This window comes from Pezoporus flaviventris, unplaced genomic scaffold (genome assembly GCF_033815535.1).
Source record: "Pezoporus flaviventris isolate CSIRO_AGI_PZ_B2104156 unplaced genomic scaffold, CSIRO_AGI_Pfla_v1 ptg000007l, whole genome shotgun sequence".
Taxonomy (NCBI): Eukaryota; Metazoa; Chordata; class Aves; order Psittaciformes; family Psittacidae; genus Pezoporus; species Pezoporus flaviventris.
This window is the reverse complement of record NW_026892555.1, coordinates 30,587,501-30,609,199: the sequence shown is the minus strand read 5'-3', so window position 1 is coordinate 30,609,199 and position 21,699 is coordinate 30,587,501. Positions and strand designations below refer to the sequence as shown.

General features: G+C 37.5%; 1 protein-coding gene across 2 annotated transcripts in view; it reads left to right on the top strand.

The window, feature by feature from the left end:
- ZFHX4 (zinc finger homeobox 4) overlaps positions 1–21,699 on the top strand; it is a 151,764-nt gene that overhangs the window by 124,922 nt on the left and 5,143 nt on the right. For both annotated transcript variants that reach the window (XM_061448254.1, XM_061448255.1), the window contains exons 5-9: positions 1,501–1,617; positions 7,816–7,949; positions 8,109–8,309; positions 11,063–11,180; positions 12,028–17,424. In XM_061448254.1, coding sequence (XP_061304238.1) covers positions 1,501–1,617; positions 7,816–7,949; positions 8,109–8,309; positions 11,063–11,180; positions 12,028–17,424 — 5,967 coding nt within the window. The remainder of the gene's footprint in view (positions 1–1,500; positions 1,618–7,815; positions 7,950–8,108; positions 8,310–11,062; positions 11,181–12,027; positions 17,425–21,699) is intronic.

Below are 21,699 nucleotides of genomic sequence, written 5' to 3'. Positions count from 1 at the left end.
ATGCAGCTGTGATTTTCTCTCCCAATTTACAAAAGGTTTTGCAAAGAGTTGAGAATTGGATAGGTTTGCCACATTGATCTGAGGGTTGTTTGCCTAGGCATAGAGTTTCAGTGCATGGCTGGCAAGTAAGGCACTAAGCAGCAATTTTTTTGTGCTCAGCTGCTACATATGACAGAGGATATTTCATTCGGCTGTCAGAATGTTATTAATAAAACATGGGGTGCGAAGAGGGCCACTATTTCCCCTTTCAATCACTATAGCATTTACAATGAAAATTTTATGCAGTGTGTAATTTTCAGTTAATGCTTGACACTTAAAATGTCGGTAGCTGCATTTTGTATGGTTCCTGAAGGGTTAATTGTATCATGTTCCCTGCATAAAAGCTCTGCTTATCAAAAGTGAATAGAAGAGTGTATGCAAATGCGTGTCTGTGACCTTTTGCCTTTCCAGGGTTAATTTATATGGTCATTAAAGATTTTATGAAATTGAGCAGCCTGGTGCTTCGAATCCCATTTTACCTTCACCTTCTAATTTATATAATTCCTACCTGAACTGGGAAATATGATTTTTATTTTTTGTGTGCAGCAATGAAAACAGCATGCTGTGCTGTAGGGAGTTGCAAGTCTGGTTATCTGGCATTACTCAGATTGCTAAAAATTCATTAAAATGTGACATCAGCACAGTGAGAGACAAATGATCACAGGATGGAAAGGAACAGTGGGCCTTTCACGGATTAGTGCTACACAGCCCCAGCATAGAAGCTAACTGCATAAACAGATTAATCCACCAGTAGCAGCACAGCTAAAATTTACCGAATAATTAAATGGGATTGAGTTACTGTGAAGATTTCCATGTAATCTAGCTGGTGTGAACACGTAAGTGAGGTGTGGGTAATGCTGCTTCCTCAGAAAGCATATACCAAGTTGCATCATTTATCCTGAATGGCTCCCCCTGGAGACAAAATTCAAGACTTCTCCCACAAAGCCAGAGGTTTATATTTAATACAGTACCTAATACCTAATACTTACTTACTGCAATTAGCGGGATACTGCTGCACTAATAGGATTTATATTTGAATTCCCCCCCCCTTTTTTTTTTCTTTATTTTTTTTGGCTCCAAGATGCATTTTTACATGTGCTTGCTTTTGTTCCAGCCTATGCGGTGTGTATGTGCATGCATCCGCGTGTATTCTAACACATATCATTTCTATCAAAAGAATATGAAATGACAGGCTTTAAATCTGTCACACTGGTGGAAAATGGGTACTCTGATAAAGACACAGTCAGATTTTCCAGATAGATTCTGAAATGTTGCAAATTATTTGTAATTAATGTCCAAATCCTTTCAAGTGCTGTTTGCTCCCTTTTCTTTCCCTCACTCCTCTTTCCCCCTGTCTGCTACCCTCTGGTAGTGCTGTTCTTATTAGAGGACATATTTTTAAACTGCTGTTAAGTGTTCACTGAGATCATTTTCTAAGATTTTTTCTGTGCTTATCTACAGAAGAACAAGGTGAAGATACAGAAGGGACTGCTAAAAGTACATCACTGGCTGTGGCTGATGATAAAGACTCAAGTGAGAGAGACAATAGTGAAGGCAAAAAATCTAGTAAAGACTCTGGTAAGATGCTAAAATATTGTTTTCCCCCTTTTTTAACTTACGAAATGCTCTTTCATTTCAAACTGTCTGGACAATCCCACTACTATTCATTGCATGTGCATTTTACATGTGATTTCTATCAGTAGCCTCCCATTGACCTATTTTTAATCATAACCATCTGACAGGGTAGATGCGGATAAGTTGAAGAATATTACAGGACGACCAGTGAGATTATTTTTTAATCAAATCAGTTTGTGTGCTTGTAATTTTTTAAGCGCCTTTCATTAATCTTAGCTGTACTTGTGATTTCTCTGATGGTATATTAATTTTTCATAAGCATAGGATTAGGTACCACTTGAATTTTTTGTTCAATCAGGTTTTGCCCCCCTTTTAACCCAAAGAATATGGGGCTTTTTATTATTATTATGTTTTGCTTTTGCTCTCTGATCACATACTCCCAAGAATCTGGCCTCTTCCTGGGCATTTATTTGAGGCATTTTTGAAAAAATACACAAAATCCAGTGAAAAAGTTTACAGATGATTCAGCCTAAGAAAGAGGAAATATCATTGAAAACGGATTATAGTTTGGGTAATTTTGATCTCCTGGAATAGACAAAGCCCAGTAATGAAAGCTACTGTCTTTGAAAACAAAACCCCTGTGTCATGACATTTACTTGTGCACAAACAAACCCAGGGCCAGCATCTGGTGTAGATACCCAAGGCTTTTTCTGTGTTTGATTTGGCAAATATGTGACTTCATCCATGCTTTTTATGTATGAGATGGAAATCTATGGTCACAGTGAACATTACATTGGCTACTTTGCCGCACGCTATTCCTAGTTACATTATGTTGGATTCACTGAAGCAGAAGAAGTGCTGAAACAGGTTGAAGATTATTAGTTTCAGGTAGTCATATATCTTCTCCTTGTATGCCAATGACAGCAGCATACAAAGGAGGTATTCTCTGTAAAGACATATACTTGTAGAGAAAATATCATTTTATGTCTGAGTTTCTTCACATCCAAATTCTCTCATCCTGTAATTTCCTCTTTACATATGAAATATTTTTGGATTTATTAAAAGAAAAAAATATATAGATGGTCCTTTCTATGCTGAAACAATTCAGAAGACTGACTTAAAGATTAAAGCTTTCTTTAAGTTTGCTTGTTGACATGCTAAGGTCAGTAACCATCACAGTTTACAACCGCAGCTGCTCTTCAGTTGCTTTATTTTTTAAGATCAAGAGACTGAAGAAAGGCTGATGATGACAAGAATGATGTTGAGCAAGAAACTGTGTTGTGGTTTAAAATATATATCCCCCTTGGCTGGCTGGCTGACTTGGGAAAAACTGGAGTGCAGTAAAGCCATGCTCCCAGACGGGCATAGGTCCTCCTGAGCAGTCTCATGAGGGGCTGTCCTGGACACTCAACCAGGAGAGGGGTGACAGCCATCAGCAGCCTGCATATCCTACCATACTCTGTCTAGAGGACACTGTGAACTGCTTCAGGGAGTTTATCAGTCCTCTTTTTTTCTTAGGCAGGTCCATTTATAGTTGTTCAACACAGAATATGGTATTAAAGCTTCAGAAAAAAAAAAAGAAAAAAAAAAGAAAGGAATCTAGAAAAAATACTGAAGGGGAATTCTCAAAATTCCTTCAGGATTAGCCACTCATAAGGGCCAAGTTTAATTAGGACAAACCTATATCGAGATGCCTACTGGGTGCACTACAAAAACCCAACATAATTGTTCTGCATTCCCGTGCCAGCAATTGCACAAATAACTTTGCAGTAAGATTCATATAAAAACAAGGGTTGAAATACATGATTGCCTTTGTGTTTTGAAGAAAATAATTTGTGCTGTACAATCCTAAATCTTTTAGAAACTTTTATTTTCCTAATTTAAATTAATTCTGCATATGTAACATTCATACCATCATCTTAATTTTCACTCAGCTGACAAGTATTTTTAATGACTGTGTAACTTCTTATGTATAATTGAATGTTAATTTGGTCTTTCTTATGAATTGAGTGTTGCAAGTCTTGCCAAAGAAATCTCAGGAAAACCAATAAATTAATCACAATACTAACAAGTTAGACAGGAAAGTGGTGTGACCCCTCTTTAGCATAGAATCCGTTAGACAAGAAAGGATTAACATGTATTTAGTAACAATATGTTTGTGTAAGCTGTTGTGCTGTATTGCTTACCTTATCTCAAGGAGTAGAGCTTTCAAAATGAGACTTGGCAATATGAAAGTTTTATTTGTTGAATATTCATTCAGAATAGAAAAGCCTACTAATGCCTCATTTATATTGTCATTTAAATCTAGTGCCACTTTAGATTCATTATAATCCAAATTACAGCTCTATGCAGTGCAAGAATTAATATGGAATTTATCCAGATTAATACATTTGCATTGAAAATGTAATATGTCTATGCCATGGCTAAGGGGAGCACTTTTTAATAAGGTAGTAAACATGAGGAAGGATGGAAATTAACCTTCATTATTGCAATGAAAATTATCCTTTCATTCTACTCTAATTAGAAAGAATACTCTACCAGTAATTATAATTTTAGAATTATTTTGAGACTGAATAACATCATCTGATGTGTCAGAAGTCTTAAATTATGCAATCTTTATCAAAAACATAGATTCATAAATGAGAAAACAGGATTTTGATTATGGCTTTTCTGGGATTTTTTTTTTTCACTAGTATATGTATTTTATTAACTTTCTGCTTCTTGCTAGTCACACAAACAAATGTTATGAAGGTGATGACATCTGAATTGCAGTGAATTATATCATTTTTATATTACCAATCTTACACAAGTTAAATAATTCTGTAACTGACAGGCAATCATTGACTACTCTATTTCATGGCACTTATTTATAATTAAACTTATTTTTTGAGATAAATCAATTGAAAGTACATTTTTTGTGTAAAATAATGCTGTGTATTTTATATTATAAAATGAATTACAGTTGTGTTTCACAACTAGGAAAACCCCCCCAACAAGTAATGTGTCTCAAGTATAAAAAGTGAACATTTAAAACTGGATTTAGTCTTTTCCTACAACTGTCTAGTAAGAACAGCATGCCAGTGGAACATCTAGCTGTATAAACAGTGCCATACAGCATGCTCAGGACCATAATGTTTTCTCTGTTCTTTCTCTCCCCCTTCAATACCCTTCTTATAAGACCATAACTTTGTTCAACCTCACTACAGGAAGCTCCTTAAAACAGTGAATTCAACATAGAAAGCAGAAAATTGATATAGCAAGATGAGGCACTGAGTTGTACTAGATGGACCATTGTGTAAGCAGCCGATTTCCTTTGTTCTTGGCATGTATACTCTGGCTTGGAGGCTTGGTCCTCACCATGTGCTGAGGAAAGTGGTGTCCTCATGCCAGAAGGAAGAATCTACTCTCCCCCTTTTTTTTCTTTGTTTTTTTTCTTTTTTTTTTTTTTTTTTTTTTTTTTTTCCAAAGCTCACCATAAGTTATGGACTTGGTTACTTTACTACAGACCAGATGTAACTTTGGTCATTTAAGAAGTAACAATGCTTGGGGTTGAATGAATCCAGAGCAATAACAACAGAAACAACAAAGCCTCTGTAAATTTTGACAGTTTATATAAATATAATAGTAAACATAGTAAAACCCTATGCTTTGTTATGCATTTATTGACCCCAGCACAGTGTTTTATAACTCTACGCTTTTATTATATTAACCGCAAAAGAAAATTTAACCAAAAAAACCTCCATGTTTTTACAGAAATAAGAGCTATGTGTTTCCTGATTATTATAGACCCTTTGAAGTAATTAAGTTATTCCATCCTGTGGTGGAAGATGATGTGTAACATTAACCTTGTGTGTGCTCAGGCGCACACAGAGTGCACTCTGAGCTAAATTTCACTAACAGTAAATACCACTGCCAAAACACAGCTAAATGTAATCTCACAAGTGAATTTTTGAGCAGAATTTGGATCCTAGTTTCTGTAGCAACCTGTTGAGAACAATCTAGCATGATGAGGGGAATCATAAGGGAAGGCAGAATTGTTTTATTTTGTTTTTTTAAAACAGCTTCTTGTGTAACAGTGTCCACTCACACAGCTGAGATTCTGGTTCATTTGTCTTTAAAAAAACAGACATTTTAAAAGTGATATGTGATAAAGGTAAGAAACAGTAGTTGACTGTTAGACTTTTTTGACAGTTGGAAATGAAGAGAGATTAATAATTTGAACCTGTCCTTCTAAAATCTGAGAAGCAACCTTTCTCTGTTAATATAGTATGCCGCTTTTTTACTTTCCATAATTCTCACAGATAAGACATTTAAACAATGATGGTGTATAGCCAAGTAAATACAGGCCAGGGAGTACTGTATTGTTATAAACCAAAGTGAGTAATATAATAGTGCCTTATGTGATTGCATCATGTAGTTTCTGCCTTTAAGCTTAGCGAGTCCTTCAGGTCATCAGCACAGCACTGATAATGCAGTGTAAATGAGGCCTCCAGGATCTGTTCCTGAGAGTGTAAAAATTCAGTGGGGCTCCAGAAGGTGACTTGTTCAGATATTACACTGATGTTGACGAATTGGTCATTAAGGTAAGGAAATATAGCAGGAATAAACTTTAATTTGATCAAGAACATGCAAAAATTAGGGGGCTAAATTACACCAAAAGAAATAACCAGGAACTTAGGAGTGAAAAACAATGTGTGGGGAAATCACCGTTTAGATATGTCATAAAATGTGTCTATGGTTTTTTTTTAAAAAAGAGCCTTCAGAAAACGCCCCCGTATTACTCAGTTTTGAATTGCATATTATTGTGCCATGAGGCTTTGGTAGTTACCTTGAAAACTATTCTTTTATTTTATTCCTCTTTAATGTTGCTCTTGTAATATCAAATATTGCACAGTCTATATGAAAATGATCATAATAAAAAGTTATTGGTTTGTCTACAGAAAACCACAAGTATTTTCTTTGTTCATGTTTACTTTGTTGCCAAAACATCCATGACCTTATTTTTAAATTAATCCTAGGTTATTGTGCAATGAGGTGCAATTTGTTCATTTATATGAACCTTATGTGGATTGAAAAAAATCAAGATAAATCTTCATGCACAGCATACAATCAGATTACCCTTGGACTATATATTTACGTTGGGTCTGATAGCAATCAATGGTTTAGCTTCATTGCATTTCAAGATGTATTTGCACCCAGTGTCCAGTGATAGTGTCCTCACCCTGGAAATAATTTAGTTGCAAATTGACTGGAAGATGGTGAAAATTGAAAGTTAAAATTAGAAATACTCATAATAAACAGCAGAAAAAAAGGTCAGATGATGCCGCACTATGATGAGATTGGAATGGTCGGTAAATGAGGTTTTGTGTTTGTCATGAGATGTATGTGACATGCCTACCCAATGCTCTTGTAATATCCAGCCTAGCAGAAGAGATTATCTGGCAAATTGACGCTGGAAAGAATTTTCTGATGACTGCGAAATTAGAATTGCACTCTTTTCTTTGATGTGTGCAAGGCTGGGCCACATTACACAGTAGTTCGGGCATAATATTAAATATAGTATTTAATACTTAATAACTATCTATAGAAAACAATTACATTCTGATCACAAATGCCAGACTATAAAAAATCACAGTGTAAACACCTAAGGCAATCCCAAATGACTGATTTTTGTATATAATTAATATTTAGTTCTGAAATCCTGTTCTCCACAGTATTTCTTTTAAAGCCCCAGTATATTTAGCTTCAGAATTGTAACCAGGGAGGAGTTATCAAAACAACACAATAATCATATTGCCCAGACAGGTTAGAAAAGAGAGAGGGTAGTTAAACAGCAGCAAATTAATTATTTTGGAAACCAAGAATTTTAAGCAAAAGCTGATTGTTTTTATGTAATACAGAAACTCCTACTGAGCTGCTAAAGAGAGAATTTTATTGATTAATCTTTAAAGGCAACCTAAGGTTATCTAAACAGCAGAGAAAAGTCCATTTTTAAATGTTTTTATAGGGTCTCCATCAAGGACAAAAGTGTGTTTTCACCTTTGTGCATACCAGAGTTGTTTTATTCAACTAGATTTTTTTTCTAGAACTTAAAATAAAGGACTCTTAAAGACAATACAGATCTTTGGAATCGCACCCTTTTTGTAGCTCAGGATACTTTAAAGTTTAAAACATTTCTTAAAAATTGTGTTTTCGGAACAGGAATAGTCACACCAGAGAAGGAACCAAAAGCAAACACTGTGGTAGGGGCACAACAGATTCTTCTGGCGAAAGAAGAGGATGGTGGAGCTAAAAAATCAAAACCTCCAGAGGACAATAAATTTTGTCATGAACAGGTAAAAGAAAATGTAACAGTTTAATTTCATTCTAGAACTCTTTCAAATGACTCAAGAATGAAAAGGAGATGATATGCTGTTAAAATAGCAATATCAGCAAGTTATAAAAAGCACACTGACTAATAGCCTGCATCTTAATTTGATTTTTTTTTTTTTCAGTTCTATCAATGTCCTTATTGTAACTACAATAGTAGGGACCCAAACCGTATCCAGATGCATGTCCTGTCGCAGCATTCAATGCAACCTGTTATCTGCTGCCCCCTCTGCCAGGATGTCCTCAGCAACAAAATGCATCTCCAACTTCATTTGACCCATTTGCACAGTGTGTCCCCCGACTGTGTGGAGAAACTGCTCATGACAGTAAGTGTTCCAAGAGTTCTATCACACATGCTATAGAAATGTACTTGGGCCTCTGGGCAATGTGTATTTTGTGACATAGTATTCAGGTAGCCTGAGGGGGGAGTGGGTCAGGACTCTCAGGTTCTGTTGCCAGCTCACACAGTGACTGATATCCCTTGGAAAAATGACTGAAGGTGGATTTCAAAGATGAAAAACCTGCAGTTCCTCATTGATGGTAACCTTGGAAAAGCCAAGCCTGTCCATGTCTCTAAGTGCACACCTGTAAATCGTGTCTAATAATATACAGGTCTCAGAGGTATTTTGACTTCTGTTTGTAAAGAAAAAGGAATTCCCTGCAGAATGTAGTTCCCAAATGTAGAAGGATTCCTGTATATATCTGGGCTGTACTTGCATTATGTTATATGAAATATCACTAGTAATGCTAATTAAGAACACAATTATATTATTGTACAGAATGTCCTATTTCTTACTTTCTGCCTCTGCACAAAAGACTATTTAGTTTTTTTGTGACTAAAAAGTGAATCTGAAACAGAAAGGCAAGTACAAGAATAGGTAGCAGTCCAGTTAGGTGAGTTCTTAAAGATACAGAATATTTGATTTCAAATACCTACCCTGGATCAAAAAGGGACTTGAACTGGCTTCCCGATGACTGGGAGGAATGCTATAACCAGCAGTCTCTATTTGGAAGATGAATGCCATTCCAGCCTCACCAGAAGAATCCTGTTCTTCACTGTACAATTTGACATCATACAAACCATGTCAAAATAATAAATTTCTGTGAAAATATTGACTAAGCACCATTCAAAACAACACTAAAGATGCAATCAGGTTAGAATATATGTATTATTACAGCATAGACTCAGTTAGAAAACAGATCTCCTAAGACACCCTGATTCTGGTTGTCGTGCCTTTTTAGAAGGAAATGCATTTGGAAATCTCAGGGATTGACCTTCTTAAGGATTTAGTCCTGTCTCCGTAGACAACTACTTCATTTATATGGCTGTGGTTGTAAACGTACAACCCCATTTCCAAGTAAAGCAGCAAAATAATAAGAAAGCATTGAAAGAGCTCTTGCCTGAAGGTATGGGGTTCCTTGTGCAAAAATGAGCAAATACATAATTGGGGATTCTTCTTTTCTTTTCCTTGGATTTCTACTCAGTATAACTCTGTCAAACCATGTAATTTTGGCCCACCACAAGGAAAATGCAGTAGAAATTTAACTTTCCCAGACTCTTTTAGGAAACTGGAAAAATATGAACCTCCCCTCTTCCCCATTGAGCAATATTAGCTTTCTTCTCAAGTTCTCCATGATTCCCTCTATGTTGATGATGGGGCAGCTTTGAAGTCTCTCCTCTCCAAGTGCTGGGGAGTTATCTCACTGTTTCTGAGAGGAAAAAAGGAAAAAAAAAAAGAGTGAGAAACAGATTTCAAAATAATCTGCATCATTTAAACTGTTGTAGTTGCTAACACAGATATGACCATATCTGAACTCTCTGATGACAAAATAAATACCATTTATAACAAATTTTTCTTCTCTGGAACATTTAGAGTCTACACCACCTTTTTTTTTTTAAATTCCCTCTCTCCCAGCTAAACTCAGAATCACTAGTCCTCTGAAAGAATGCTATTAATGCCAGGTTTAAATTACAAATATACTAAGCCCAGGGCTTCTTATATAACTAGAATATCTGTTCCAATAGGCAATTGATATGCATACATACATGCATATATATAATTTTTTTATATCCTGGTAAGTGTTTGAAATATGTTTTAACTGTTAAAGTGGAAAAGAAAAACATGTTTCTACTCATACATAGTAATGTATGTATCTTCCACTATCATACTAATTTACCACTCAAAATTCTCTCATATGGATATTCTTGTTGCCTCTGTATGAAGTAAGGAAATGCTATCCTTATGTTAGAGACGAGGAGCTGCAGCACAATCTGAACTGATTTATCCAAGGTTATTTAGACAGAATCTGGCAGTGCAGAAATTTGAAACCAGACCTGCTAAGTCTTAGTATGAACCCCTAGACAATCCATTATTTCAGGTACAAATATGCTTTAAAGACCTAAGCAAAAGGGAAATATGAACTGTTGAGCAAATGTTCATGTTGACTTAATTATCAGACACATAGAAGTACATGCTTCAAAGATTTCTGTCTATAATTTAAAAGCACAACACAACAGGTAAAGCTGTCTGAAGAAGATACATAGGCAATTGGAGAGAAGAAAATAAACATCTCATTCTAAATGGGAGTAAGTTACTATTTCTGTATGGAAATAAATTTACAAATTTCTTTCAAAGACCATGGAAGGTCCAGCATTTGTTTAAAAAAATGATACAGGTGAAGCAAAGTGGGAATGCCCTCTATCAAGAACTGGTTGGTGACCATATCTCAACATGATCTCTGCCTTTGGAGAATGTCTGAGCAAAATTCCTCTGATAAATCTGAGCAACCTGACATAGCCAAAACCTTCTTTGTGGTGACACTGAGACCAATGGAGTATTGAGTGTATGCAGCTTTATAGCATCACCTTATTTTGAGTAGACTGTCCACCAAGGGACACCAGATGCTCTGGATTTGTATTTTGTCAGAAATCATTTTCAAGGACTGAATCAAGTTTTTCATTTGGTACCAGCAGTCTTTGATCCAGATATGGTGGATCTTTTGAATTATTCCATAGTGCTGTATAGTATAAAATAGAGGGACTTTTCCTGTAATAATACTGTGTTCTTGGTTTTCAAAGGTTCCTGTACCAGATGTCATGATGCCCAATAGTATGTTATTGCCAGCAGCTGCATCAGAGAAATCTGAACATGACACACCTGCAACCATTACAGCTGAGGGATCTGGGAAGTATCCAGGTATGCAAGAAAAAAAACAGACATATAAAAGCTACCTGTGGGAAATTTAGAATAAACCACTTGTTTCTTTCTTAGTAAAGTGAATCCTTTGTGGCTTGCATATAACTACAAGAGATAAAAAGAGAAAAATAACAAGGGGCCTGAATTTGGCTGACTGCACCCATGCAGAACTACCAGGATACACTTGCATGCCAGACTGTTTGCTTTTGGTAGAGATAAAAGCAAACAGTAGTGCCTAGCCACTTTGAAGGTAAGACCCTCCTTGTTTAGCCACCAAATAAGATCCAGTCCCAAAAGACAGTGGCACTTTCATCAGCATCAATGGGGAATGTTAGGGAAGTGATTCTGCCTGCATTTCCAATAGTAGGTTTCTTATCCTGGACACTTATATTCTGTACTGGGAAACTACTTTGCTACCTCCCACAGCATGCTTCTCCCTCTCTCCTCAGATCACTTTCCTCCTCCTTTCTAATCACCTATTCTACCTATTGTCCCCATTTCTACTCTCTCTTTCTTTCCTACTGTTTCTGTCTTTTCTTGTTTGGTGCTCCCATTATAGCAATAATCTCCTACCTTGTGAGAAAGAGAAGCCATATGCCACTCCTGGGCCAACTATCACTTGCAGTCTGATGACTGTGTTTGGATTTTATTACTTTTTTTTTAACATCCTGTTGGTCCTGTCTGCTTTGTTCTTTGGGGCAAGGATAAGCCGCCATGAATTGTTAGGCAAACACATGGCATGCCAGGTGCCACTCTTGATTTCTGATTAAAAAAAAAAACTCAAAAAAAAAAATACTATGCTATTCTCTTCTACTTGTGTAAAAGAAACTTCACTTTCTTTAACTAGGTGAAAATCCTGTGGATGAGAAAAGTACCCCTGGGACTGACGAATCAAAAACTGGAATGGAAATTAAGACCGAGGAACAGAAGCCACCTAAGGAATCTACTGAAAAACCAGATTGGAATAAGAGCAGCAGTAAAGATATGAAGACTACTGATTCAATGACAGATCAGCTAAATGAACAGCAGAAGAAGCAACAGCTCTCTGTTTCTGACCGCCATGTCTATAAGTATCGTTGTAACCATTGTAGCTTGGCTTTTAAGACTATGCAGAAGCTTCAGATACATTCCCAGTATCATGCTATTCGGGCAGCTACCATGTGTAGCCTTTGCCAACGTAGCTTCCGTACATTCCAGGCTTTAAAAAAACACTTGGAAGCAGGCCACCCTGAACTTAATGAAGCTGAACTTCAGCAGCTGTGTGCATCTTTACCTGTCAATGGTGAACTCTGGGCAGAAAGTGAAAGTATGGCACAAGATGATCATGCACTAGAACAAGAAATAGAAAGAGATTATGAAATGGACCAGGAAGGTAAAGCAAGTCCTGTAGGAAGTGATAGTAGCTCTATTCCAGATGAAATGGGTTCAGAACCAAAGCGGACCTTACCTTTTAGAAAAGGGCCAAATTTTACTATGGAAAAGTTTCTAGATCCATCTCGCCCATACAAATGTACAGTGTGTAAAGAGTCTTTCACCCAAAAGAACATTCTCTTGGTCCACTACAACTCAGTGTCCCATCTACATAAACTCAAGAAGGTTTTGCAAGAAGCATCAAGTCCTGTCCCTCAAGAAACCAACAGCAACACTGACAACAAACCCTACAAATGCAGCATTTGTAATGTTGCGTATAGCCAAAGTTCTACATTGGAAATCCATATGAGGTCTGTGCTTCATCAAACAAAGGCTAGGGCTGCAAAATTAGAGCCAAGTGGTAATATAAGTAGTGGAAATAGTGTAGCAGGGAATGTTAATAGCCCCAGCCAAGGAATGCTAGAATCTATGAGCTTACCAGCAGTTAACAGCAAAGAAACGCATATAGATGCCAAAGAATTAAATAAAAAGCAAGCTTCTGAATTAATTTCTGCTCAGCCTACACATCACCCACCACAGTCACCAGCACAACTTCAAATGCAACTACAGCATGAACTGCAACAGCAAGCTGCATTCTTTCAACCACAGTTTCTAAACCCAGCTTTTTTGCCTCACTTTCCTATGACGCCAGAAGCACTCTTGCAATTTCAACAGCCTCAGTTCCTTTTCCCATTCTATATACCTGGGACAGAATTTAGCTTGAGCCCAGATCTGGGTTTGCCAGGTTCTGCCACATTTGGTATGCCTGGAATGGCTGGTATGACAGGATCACTGCTAGAAGATTTGAAGCAGCAGATACAAACTCAGCACCATGTTGGCCAAACCCAGCTACAGATACTGCAGCAACAAGCACAACAGTATCAATCCACCCAACCCCAACTTCAGTCCCAAAAGCAGCAGCAGCAAAGTAGCAAGCTGATGAAAGCAGAGCAGGCTACCTTAGTGAGTACAGACTGCCAGCTTATAAAGGATATGCCATCATATAAGGAGTCAGAAGAACTTTCTGAGAAACAAGAAAAGCCAAAGCAGGAGTCTACAAGTGAGAATGAAGGACTAAAAGAAAGCAAAGATATGAAGAAGTCAAAACCCTCAGAACCAGCAATCCCACCACCCAGAATAGCTTCTGGAGCAAGGGGGAATGCAGCCAAGGCTTTGTTGGAGAACTTTGGGTTTGAGCTAGTTATCCAATACAATGAGAACAGACAAAAAGTGCAGAAAAAAGGTAAGACGGGGGAAGGTGAAAATACAGACAAACTGGAATGTGCAATTTGCAGTAAGCTCTTTTCCAACATTCTTATTCTGAAGAGTCATCAAGAACATGTGCATGGACAGTTTTTTCCATATGGAGCATTAGAAAAGTTTGCCCGACAGTACAGGGAGGCGTATGACAAGCTTTATCCAATTTCTCCATCTTCTCCAGAAACACCACCGCCTCCACCACCGCCACCTCCACCACCTCCACCTCCTCCTCCTCCAACTCCTTCTCAGCCTTCTTCAGCTGGGGCTGGAAAAATTCAAAATGCAACCCCCACACCTTTGCAAGCTCCACCACCCACCCCACCACCACCGCCTCCTCCACCACCACCACCTCCTCCTCCACCACCACCACCATCAGCCCCACCACAAGTTCAGCTTCCCGTTTCACTTGACCTCCCACTTTTTCCTCCAATTATGATGCAGCCAGTGCAGCATCCTGCATTGCCTCCTCAGCTTGCCCTGCAGTTGCCACCAATGGATACTTTATCTGCAGATCTTACCCAGCTTTGTCAGCAGCAGCTGGGACTAGATCCCAATTTCCTGCGGCACTCTCAGTTCAAGCGTCCACGTACTAGAATCACAGATGACCAATTAAAAATCTTGCGGGCTTATTTTGATATTAACAATTCTCCAAGCGAGGAGCAGATCCAAGAAATGGCTGAAAAATCTGGTCTTTCTCAGAAAGTTATCAAGCACTGGTTTCGTAATACGTTGTTTAAAGAACGACAGAGAAATAAAGATTCTCCATATAACTTCAGCAACCCTCCTATAACAGTATTGGAAGATATCAGAATAGATCCTCAGCCTTCAGCTGTAGAACCTTACAAGTCTGATGCATCTTTCAGCAAGAGATCATCTAGGACTCGGTTTACTGACTACCAACTTCGTGTCCTCCAAGACTTTTTTGACACAAATGCTTATCCAAAGGATGATGAAATTGAACAACTTTCAACTGTCCTGAACCTACCTACTCGTGTAATTGTTGTGTGGTTCCAAAATGCACGACAAAAAGCTCGCAAAAGTTATGAAAATCAAGCTGAGACTAAAGACAATGAGAAAAGGGAACTGACTAATGAGCGTTACATTCGAACCAGTAACATGCAATATCAGTGTAAAAAGTGTAGTGTAGTTTTTCCCAGGATCTTTGATTTGATTACACATCAGAAAAAGCAGTGTTATAAAGATGAAGATGATGATGCTCAAGATGAAAGCCAAACTGAAGATTCTATGGATGCTTCTGATCAAACAGTGTATAAGAACTGCACGGTTTCTGGCCAAAATGACTCTGCAAAAAGCCTGACAGTCACAGCAGCAAGCTCTGGCTCTGGTTCTAGTACTCCTTTGATTCCATCACCAAAACCAGAACCTGAGAAGGCTTCTCCTAAGCCAGAGTCCACAGAAAAACCAAAACAAACTGAAAACATCCCTAAGCAAACTGATACAACTTCTCAAAGCACCAAACCAGTACCATCTACTCCAGTAACCTCTTCTGACCCTCAGCCTTCATCTTCTCAATCGCAACAACAAAAACAATCACAGATAGTAGGGAGACCTCCTTCTGCATCACAAACCACATCTGTTCCTTCCAGTCCTTTACCAATTTCAATGACTTCTCTACAGAACAGTCTACCTCCTCAGTTACTACAGTACCAATGTGATCAGTGTACAGTTGCCTTTCCAACTCTAGAACTTTGGCAAGAGCACCAGCACATGCATTTCCTAGCAGCCCAAAACCAATTTCTTCACTCGCAGTTTTTAGAAAGACCAATGGATATGCCCTATATGATATTTGACCCCAATAATCCTTTGATGACTGGACAGTTACTTAATAGTTCTCTTGCTCAGATGCCACCACAAACTGGCTCATCACATACAGCACACCCTGCTACAGTTGCTGGCTCCCTGAAACGAAAACTAGATGATAAAGAAGACAACAATTGTAGTGAGAAAGAGGGAGGAAACAGTGGAGAAGATCAACATCGTGATAAGCGTTTAAGAACTACAATTACTCCAGAGCAGTTGGAAATACTTTATGAAAAGTACCTACTAGATTCCAACCCCACCAGAAAGATGCTAGATCACATTGCACGTGAAGTGGGACTGAAAAAGAGGGTTGTACAAGTCTGGTTTCAGAATACAAGAGCCCGAGAAAGAAAGGGACAATTCCGTGCAGTAGGTCCAGCCCAGTCCCATAAAAGGTGTCCTTTCTGTCGAGCTCTGTTTAAAGCAAAATCAGCTTTAGAAAGTCACATTCGTTCTCGACATTGGAATGAAGGGAAACAGGCTGGTTACAGTTTGCCTCCAAGCCCTTTGATATCAAATGAAGATGGAGGAGAAAGTCCACAAAAGTACATATTTTTTGATTACCCATCATTGTCATTAGCAAAAACTGAATTATCAAGTGAAAATGAATTAGCCTCCACTGTATCAACCCCTGTTAGCAAAACTGCAGAAATGTCTCCGAAGAACCTCTTAAGTCCTTCTTCTTTCAAAGCAGAGTCTAGTGAGGATATAGAGAATTTGAATGCCCCTCCTGCTGACTCTGGATATGATCAAAACAAGACTGACTTTGATGAAACTTCATCAATTAATACGGCAATTAGTGATGCCACAACAGGGGATGAGGGGAACAATGAAATGGAAAGCACAACTGGCAGTTCAGGGGATGCAAAACCTGCATCACCTCCCAAAGAACCAAAACCACTTGTGAATGACATGCTACCAAAAGCTGCAACTACACCTATAAATGAGAATACCGATGACAAATTTCTTTTTTCCCTAACAAGCCCCTCAATACATTTCAGTGAAAAAGATGGTGATCATGACCAAAGTTACTACATTACTGATGACCCTGATGATAATGCTGATCGCAGTGAAACTTCAAGCATAGCTGATCCTAGTTCACCTAACCCATTTGGAGCTAGCAATCCCTTTAAATCCAAAACCAATGATCGGCCAGGCCACAAACGTTTCCGAACACAAATGAGTAACCTTCAGCTCAAAGTTCTCAAGGCTTGCTTCAGTGACTACCGGACTCCAACAATGCAGGAATGCGAAATGCTAGGGAATGAGATTGGCCTGCCGAAACGTGTGGTCCAGGTCTGGTTTCAGAATGCCCGGGCTAAAGAGAAGAAATTCAAAATTAACATAGGGAAGCCATTCATGATAAATCAGACTGGACCTGATGGGACAAAGCCAGAATGTTCTCTATGTGGTGTGAAGTATTCTGCGCGCTTGTCTATAAGAGATCATATCTTTTCCAAACAACATATTACAAAAGTGAGAGAAACTGTGGGAAGTCAGCTAGATCGGGAGAAAGATTATTTAGCTCCTACAACAGTTAGACAGCTGATGGCACAGCAAGAATTGGATCGCATAAAGAAGGCTACTGATGTGCTAGGATTAACAGTACAGCAGCCAGGCATGATAGACAGCAGTTCTCTTCATGGTATCAGTTTGCCAGCAGCTTATCCAGGACTCCCTGGCCTTCCTCCTGTTCTTCTGCCTGGAATGAATGGTCCATCCTCCTTACCTGGATTTCCACAAAGTTCAAACAGTAAGTCTATCTGGGGATGATTTTCTCCTTGTATTAATTTGATCATCTTGCATAGTCACCATCCCCTTCTAAACCACAGCATGTTATGCATTCATATTACACTTCTGAGCATGGTCTGAATAGCTAAAATGTGGAGCTATGAGGTGTACTCAGTGCAATTCTCAATTGTAGCCTAGACAATATCTCTGATTAAAAAAAAAAAAAAAAAATATTTGAAATCTAATTGACAGAAATGGTTTTAGTCCATATTAGGCTTCTGTTACAAAAGCAGTATAAGAATAGCATTGTTAGGCTTTTTTGTCTGTTTTGAAAGACACTTACTTAGGCAAAACTTGGGTTAGAATTTTATATGAAAATTCTTTGCATGCAAATAATGTCTGATAAAACACAAAGTAATGATTGACACATTATTGATTCATCAGGTATTTGGTCTACTCCTTAGACCAACCCAACCTGTTGTTTATTTCAGAATAAATGTTTTTTTTCGGAACCTTGTTTTGCTCTTCATTGAATCAGAATGGCGTTCCTTCCACAATGGAGTCTCTGGCTGAGTGCCCTCTGGCTTTTGTCAAAAAGTGATCAGCACAAAAATTGTATATAAAGGAAATATAAAGTTGCTGTATTTCCTTCTTAATGGCATACAATGTCCAGGTCCAAAAACTGGCTGGTTATTGTTCATTAAAATTATAGATATGTTTTCTCCATATAACTTCTCTAAATAGCTTTGTTTAGGTTGACCTTCAGGTAAAATGGGCTCCAGAAAACCCAGGCTTTGATTATACTACTAAATGAAATTTACTTGAGATGATATTATTACATTATTTTACTCTCAAAACCAGAAAGTCCCTGTGCAAAGTGAGTCTTGGGAATGGTTGTGGACCCATGATAGCCTCTCAGCTGTGCTCAGAGGCTGTTTAGGAGAATGCTAGCTGGCCCAGTCCAAAACAGTGCCAGTGACTATTCCTACTCTTTAACTTTACAAATGGTTTAGTTTCAGTTTTCTGGAAATGTTCCTTGCTATTCTTTAACATGCTAGTGTCGTTGAAGCCTCAGAGTCTCTAAATTATTCTGTTAATAATGCAAAAGGTATTATTACAAGACAACTGGTCCATAATAATTCAATTTTCAGATTTTTTAATTTACACTAAATATCTCTACTTTGAGATAAATTTAAATCATTAGTACCTTAGCATACACAGTGCATTGCAATTGAGATGGATTTTTACCCCCTTTCATCTTGCATCTTCTTAAGGTTAATTAGCCCATTGTGGGCAAAGCCCACTGTGCAAAATAGCTAGCTGTTAACTTTTTCTTCTGCCATATGCTAAATAGCCCCTACATCCCCCTTTTGTTGCCTAGCAAATACTTGCATGTATAAATCTCCATTCCCTAATGAATGATACATAATGGAGCAGTCATAGTGAGTGGACAAAAAAATAGATTATTTTAATCATTCATCATAGAAAAACAGTAATATTCTCAGATGTTCTCCAGTACATGCTCAACACTAGTATTTTCTGCACCTAATTAACCCATTTCTGTTTTCTTCTCTACCCTGCTTTGGCTGATAGTTCACATTCATATTTGATGCTAAGAATCATATAACAAGTTCCTTTTTGAAAACAGGCTTCTGAGCAAGCTTTTCTTCAGCTATAGTTTTCTAGCAGCATGTATGTTCTCATCCAGCAGGACAATTGTTTTGCATCATTCTCAGCATGAGGGATGTTCTGAAGCTAATTCCCTGATGACTATACTTTAGGTCTACTTTTTGTGAATTCCACTGCAAGCATGTCATTTCTTAACTTTCAAACACAATCCTGAAAATGCTCTTCAGAAGTCTCACTCAGATCCCGTATATTTATATATTTATCTGCTTTCACTAATACTTACAGGGTTGGTAACTCTATTTCCTGTGGCAAAGCCCATCCATTCTGTCCTATGTGTTGTCAACGTTAGTAAGATACTCACTTTTAAAGAATATGCTTGCTGTTTGATATGACAGAAACTACTAAAACTATAATAGTAAACGTCACATTTAAAATTCTCTTTTGTGTTTTTCTTATGTTAGACAGAGAATTAGCCTAATTAGTTTCACTGGTTAATACAAGTTTATGAGGGATTTCACTTTCTGGTTCTTTCATCCAGTATTGTCTATGGATTTCCAAAAACAGTACAAAACCCGGTTAATTTTACAAAATACTGTTCTTTTTTTTAAACGCAGTATTTGCTTTTACAACAGGTTTGAAGTGGAACACTTGAAAATAATGCTAAATCACAAAAGATACAAATATTCAAAATACTATTCATTTTATTTATCCTATTTATGTAGTGCTCATGCTGGGCTTTTATTTGCAAAGATTATTAGATTTGTCAAAATAAGAGAGCTTCGTTTCTGAATGAAATCCTCCATTAACATTATATTCAGTTATTTTGTTCCAAACCATGTGGTTTTAATGTCAGAATTACTCTGTTCTAGGATGATGTGTCAAAGCGTCCTCTTACCTGTGGGTTATGTTTCTGTAGACAATGTAATTATACCATCTTGTGCACATCAAATGCTGAGCAAGGTCTCAAAATTACTACTATCTTTGGTCAGCATAATTCCTAATATGGCATTATTTGATAGAATTCTAATTCATACAGATTTTTAGTCCTGGCTTGTCTTTGTTCTTCAAGCTCCTTATTTTCCAGGTGACTGTAGATAGAAGAGTTCACCTGCTGTTTTCAGCTGTTCTTACAATTCACATTCTCTTTTTTTCTTGTGTTTGTGGTTTTGCCTATGAACCCTTGCAGAAAACTAGTGCTTCATCTTGCTTCTACCTATTAATACTGGTTCTATGAACCTTTTAATGTCATCATCATTACCATAGGTTCTTTGCATATCACTTAAGCCTGGGCTGCCTTAAGATTCACAGCAGCTTTTTCCAAGAATGCACACATGAGTGGGTAATATGTACTTAGTGGTTTTTGAAATCTTATCAAGAAAGAAATATGATTCAGCAGCAATTACTTTCCTTATTATTTAAGGCACTAAAATCTGTTCTGTGTTTTCTTTCAGCCCATTGGTGGCAGTTTAGTTTTCATATTTTTAGCTTTCTGATTCCTCCAAGTGAAAGAGGAGTCACTCCTTTTTGATAGTCACTTAAATGAGTTAGCAGGATTAGAATGTTTCTTCATGGTTAGTGAATTTTCTATTCTATGTCTCTTATGTCTAGAAATGGAACGTTAGTTTTCATCAAGTTTCCTTCATTTAGTTTCATAAACCCCCAGTTCCACATGTAACTTCCAATGAAACAGGTGGCTTTCAATATTCTATTGCAGCCTGTCTAGATATTTAACTGAATTCTGTTTATTTCAACTAAATTCCAAAGAATATCTGGAAAATGAGATAGATCTTGGCTGCTCTGGGCATCATCAGTGTGAGTAGATTGAGGACAACATGATGCGTGTGAGAGTTGAAGAGGTTAAGAACAGAAAGAAATCGGAAAAATTGTAAGTAGCTGGCAAGCCCAAATAACCATGACAAAGCTGGGGCAGCAGTTCACACTAACTGCATCATTCATGCATTTTCCATCTACAGTATTTATCATATAATATATTTTCAGCAGACTACACACACAATTGCCTGTTACTTCCTGTTGAAAGCATATGGGCTTATATAGCATCTTTGCAAAAGTAATAGCATCTTTGATGTTATTCTGCAGTAACTGTGGCAATTAACCACTTTTTAATTTTAACTGTTGTGATTTATTTCACTGTACTATCTAATCTGTGCTCACAATGCATTTTAACTCTTTAGTTTTCTCCTATCATTAAACAGAAGTAATGACACAGTGACAAACATTAAATGGCCAATTTGTTAAATCTGATAATTATTCCCTTTGAATCTTAATTGCTTTATTCCTAAGTAATTCTAAGTACCTGGATATTGATGATTTAACCATCATTCTTCTTCACTCCATTAGTGCTTTCTAGTAGCTAATGCCCATGTAACCTCCATTACAGCACCTGCATTTGTTGTTCTCTGGGTGGTAGTAGGCTGTTCCCAATGTTGCTTCACTTTTACAGCTCTGTGTGTATCACACACTTCGTATGCTCTTTTCTCTAGCAAATTTACTTGCCTGAAAAGATTACAATGGATGTAATGTAAAGCCTCTTACAATTAGTTGCTTTTTTTACCCTGTGTCATCATTTAATTTTTCCACCAGCTATACATGTCACAGAAGTTGCTTTTAATAGACTGCTATCAGCCAATGCACTATATCTGATACTTGA